At 42.2% G+C, this 3868-nt stretch overlaps 1 protein-coding gene across 1 annotated transcript; it reads right to left on the bottom strand.

Moving 5' to 3' along the window:
• Positions 1–645: 645 nt before the first annotated feature.
• On the bottom strand, positions 646–2337 carry LOC143926876 (olfactory receptor 1G1-like). The gene is made up of 2 exons (XM_077450916.1): positions 2159–2337; positions 646–2066 (listed from the first exon to the last, which is right to left on the bottom strand). Exon 2 carries the CDS (start codon positions 1772–1774, stop codon positions 731–733), a length of 1044 nt encoding a protein of 347 aa, XP_077307042.1. The 5' UTR covers positions 1775–2066; positions 2159–2337; the 3' UTR covers positions 646–730.
• Positions 2338–3868: the final 1531 nt, after the last annotated feature.

The following is a 3868-nucleotide window of genomic DNA, read 5'->3' as shown; positions in this document are numbered from 1 at the left end:
TGTCATTGTTGTGGGGCCCAAAGCAGCTGGCTCATACTTGCCAACTATCCTGGTTTAAATTCCCTTGTCCCTTGAAGTTTTAGTCCTGTGCTGCGTCCCGATATCTCAGTGTGAAGTGCTGCTAGTAATGCTGCCCAGCTCTGCCCTATTGTTGTGTGCAGATGACTCACCTGCAGACCCTGTGTTTACATGTAAATAGCGGCGGCATTATTAAGTAAATAGCTGCGGCTGGCGACATTGATATGTAAATAAATCATATGTATATTATGCTCCCCTGCAGTTAGGAGATGATGTGTTGTAACCTCTAGCAACCAGTGAACAGTATTACTGTGCAGTAATCTCTAGCAACCAATTAATAAGCAGAAATCATTTTCTGTAACCTCTAGCAACTAAACAGTGAGCCGTAATGTGTGCTGTAACCTCTAGCAACCTGTCATTAAACAGTAAAGATATGCTATAACTGCTGGCAACCAATCACAATAGCTGCCTGATCTGATACGGTAAACTGATTTTAAGTCTAGCTGCTCTTTATTGTATGTCTCAGAGCAGGTGGAGAGTGAAATTGCATGGGGGGGGGGCCCCAAGAAAATTTTTGCCCAGGGTCCAATCAATATTAAAAACGGCCCTGCGGGGTGGTTCGGCTATGTTAATTGAGCTCAGTGTGTTCACAAATTTATCTTTGTATCCAAAAGCCTTAGGAGAAGACTTTATTTGTTTAGGTGTCAGAAAATCATTTACTTATTATTTTTTTCAGACTATTTCTCACATCTCTGTTCCTTAGGCTGTATATAAAAGGATTCAACATGGGTGTAATGATAGTGTAAGCCATGCTAACAATACGATCGTACTGGGAGGAGTAGTCTGATGGCGGACGGAAGTAAATGAAAATGTCGGTACCATAGAACAGACAAATGACCATGAGATGAGAAGAGCAGGAGGAAAAGGCCTTGCTTCGGCTACTCTTATTTTCCATTTTCAATATAGCCCGTGTAATGAGGACATAGGAGATGAGGATAAAAAGGAATGGAATGTTACCAGCCAAAGAACCTTCGGTGTATATTAAGAGCTCAGCTAGTGTAGTACTGGAGCAGGACAGCTTGATGAGGGGTGTCACATCACAGAAGAAGTGGGGGATCAGTCTGTCCTTACAATATGTTAAATGTGAGAGGATATAAGTGTGCAATAATGAATGTAGAGAAGCTGCAATCCAACAGATACTAGTCAGCATGACCATGACCTTATCACCCATTAAAGAGGTATAGCGTAAGGGGTTGCAAATAGCCAAATACCGATCAAATGCCATGGCTGACAAAAGAAAACTCTCGGTGGTGCCCAAAAACAGGAAGAAGAACATCTGAAGAAAGCAGCCAAGGAAAGAGATCAAAGTTCCTCCATGAAGAATGCTGGACAGAAGCTTGGGAACCGTCACTGTAGAGAAAGTGATGTCCACCGCAGACAGGTTCCCTAAGAAAAAGTACATTGGTGTGTGCAACTGTGGAGAAAGTTTAATAGAACTTAGTAAAAGTAAGTTAGAAGTCCATGTGAGTATATATATAACAAGAATGGCAGAGAAGAAAGCAGCGTGATTGTAGTGAAAATCTGAGAAGCCCATAAGAAAAAAGCCAGAGGTTAGATTTACTGTTTTCATTATCAAGGAGTCAACAAGGTAAGGTGAAAGAACGATATCAACAATCAACAACAGAACACTAGATGTCACCTTTACCGGAGAAAATGATTCCACCATCAAAAAAAACAGGCGTTGTGTTGCCAACATCCCAATAATTTCCAAACAAAGGAGGTCCCCCTTGGGAACAGGATTTTAAAGGCAGCAACAACACCAATAGTATAAAATATGTATAGTTTTATTACAAGGGAAATATTAAACGCAACAATAACAATAAATGGTTTTGTCTGTACAAAGACAAATAGCATAAACAACATAAATGAGCATTAAATACATGCTGTGCTATGTACTTATAGCATTCCCAAATGCCCAACGCTTTTCTGGCTAAAAAATGCCTTTCTTCAGGAGTAGTAGCAACGAGAGCTGTATTCATATTATAACTCTATTAAGAGAAAATGGCATATGGCATTAGAAAGGACATCACATGGAAACAATAGAGAGATACAGCAACTTCAGAGGTTGGATTATACATACCATATAATATATAGCATGATCGTGCACTTAAAGATAAAAAAAACAAAAACCTTAGGAGGTCAGTTGCAAAAGGGAAATCCGGTCATGGGAAGATGGAGAGACAGCCACCCAAGAGGTCAAGGTTGCCTCTACGAAGGTCCACTTCAAAGAGGGCCACAGAAATGAGGCACTGTGAACAACGTGTCTGCAAGAAGCAAAAGGATATCTGGTAACAAGTGGTGCATTGTAAAAAAAGGAGATAAACATCTATATCTAAAATTGCAAAAAATGTCGTGTGAGGGGACTACCGACATACCTGGAACGTAGTGTTTGGGCTGTAATTTATATAGCCACGCCCAAGACCAAGATGGGCCACTGTGGAAACTCAAGAAAATCCCTACTTGAAGGGCAGTCCCCTAAGGGCTAAATAGAGGCATAGTATACATTACTATTTTTGCCAAACATAGTCCTCAGTGGAGACCTTAAGTCTGACCCACAAAGGTACAGACTCATAGAGCAGAGTAGAAAAGGGGGGTACATATCTACTATTTCCAGGATTGCACTTTGTGCAGTGCCTCGTCCTATCATGGCTCTGTAATAAACAGACCGTGGCTGAGTTTTAAATATGGCACTGGACGCCCATGCAGGCAAGAACATTTATTATTATTATTCAGGATTTATATAGTGCCAGCAATTTACGCAGCGCTTTCCAATATAAAAAGGAGACAATACAGTTACAATACAATAACATACAAGAGGATTAGGAGGGCCCTGCTCAGAAGAGCTTACAATCTAATAGGGTGGGGCAGGTGGTACAAAAGTTTATAACTGTCGGGAATGAGCTGATGGAAGTGGTAGGAGATTAGTTGGAGACGTGATAGGCTTCCCTGAATAGATGATTTTTCAGGGATCGCCTGAAGGTAGCAAGAGTAGGGGATAGCCGGACCAGTGGAGGTAGCGAGTTCCAGAGGATTGGAGAGGCTCTGGAGAAATCCTGGAGATGAGCATGGGAGGAGGAGACCAGAGAGCTTGAGAGTAGGAGGTCTTGAGAAGAACGGAGGGGACGATTTGGGTGATATTTGGAGACAAGATTGGTGATGTAGCTCGGGGCAGAGTTGTGAATGGCTTTGTATGTTGTGGTTAGTATTTTGAATTTAATTCGCTGGGTGATTGGGAGCCAGTGTAGGGGTTGGAGGAGAGGGTTGGCAGACACTGAGCGGTTGGTAAGGTGGATAAGTCTGGCAGCAGCATTCATGATAGACTGAAGAGGAGCTAGCCTATGGAGAGGCAGACCAATGAGAAGGGAGTTGCAATAGTCAAGGTGAGATATAACAAGGGAGTGAATGAGGAGCTTGGTAGTTTCATTTGTTAAAAAGGGGCGAATTTTAGACATGTTACGGAGGTGAAATTTACAAACTTTTGACAATGATTGGACTTGAGGCTGAAATGACAAGTCAGAGTCTAGGGTTACACCTTGTACCCTGGCGTGAGGGGAGGGCCTGATGGTTGCATTGTTGATTTTGATGGAAAAGCCATGGAGGGGGGCATGTGCAGGGGGGAATATTAATAGCTCAGTTTTAGAGAGATTTAGTTTAAGGAAGTGGTGTGACATACATGCTGATATGTCGGTTAGTAAGTTAGTAATGGGAGAGGAGACTGAAGGAGTGAGGTGAGGAGTAGATAGATAGATTTGGGAGTCATCGGCGTATAAGTGGTATTGGAAGCCATGGG

Source organism: Lithobates pipiens, unplaced genomic scaffold (genome assembly GCF_037356315.1).
Source record: "Lithobates pipiens isolate NorthernLeopardFrog02 unplaced genomic scaffold, aLitPip1_a1.2 Scaffold_23, whole genome shotgun sequence".
Lineage (NCBI taxonomy): Eukaryota > Metazoa > Chordata > Amphibia > Anura > Ranidae > Lithobates > Lithobates pipiens.
The sequence above is the reverse complement of the archived record's forward strand: the minus strand, read 5'-3'. Positions and strand labels throughout refer to the sequence as shown.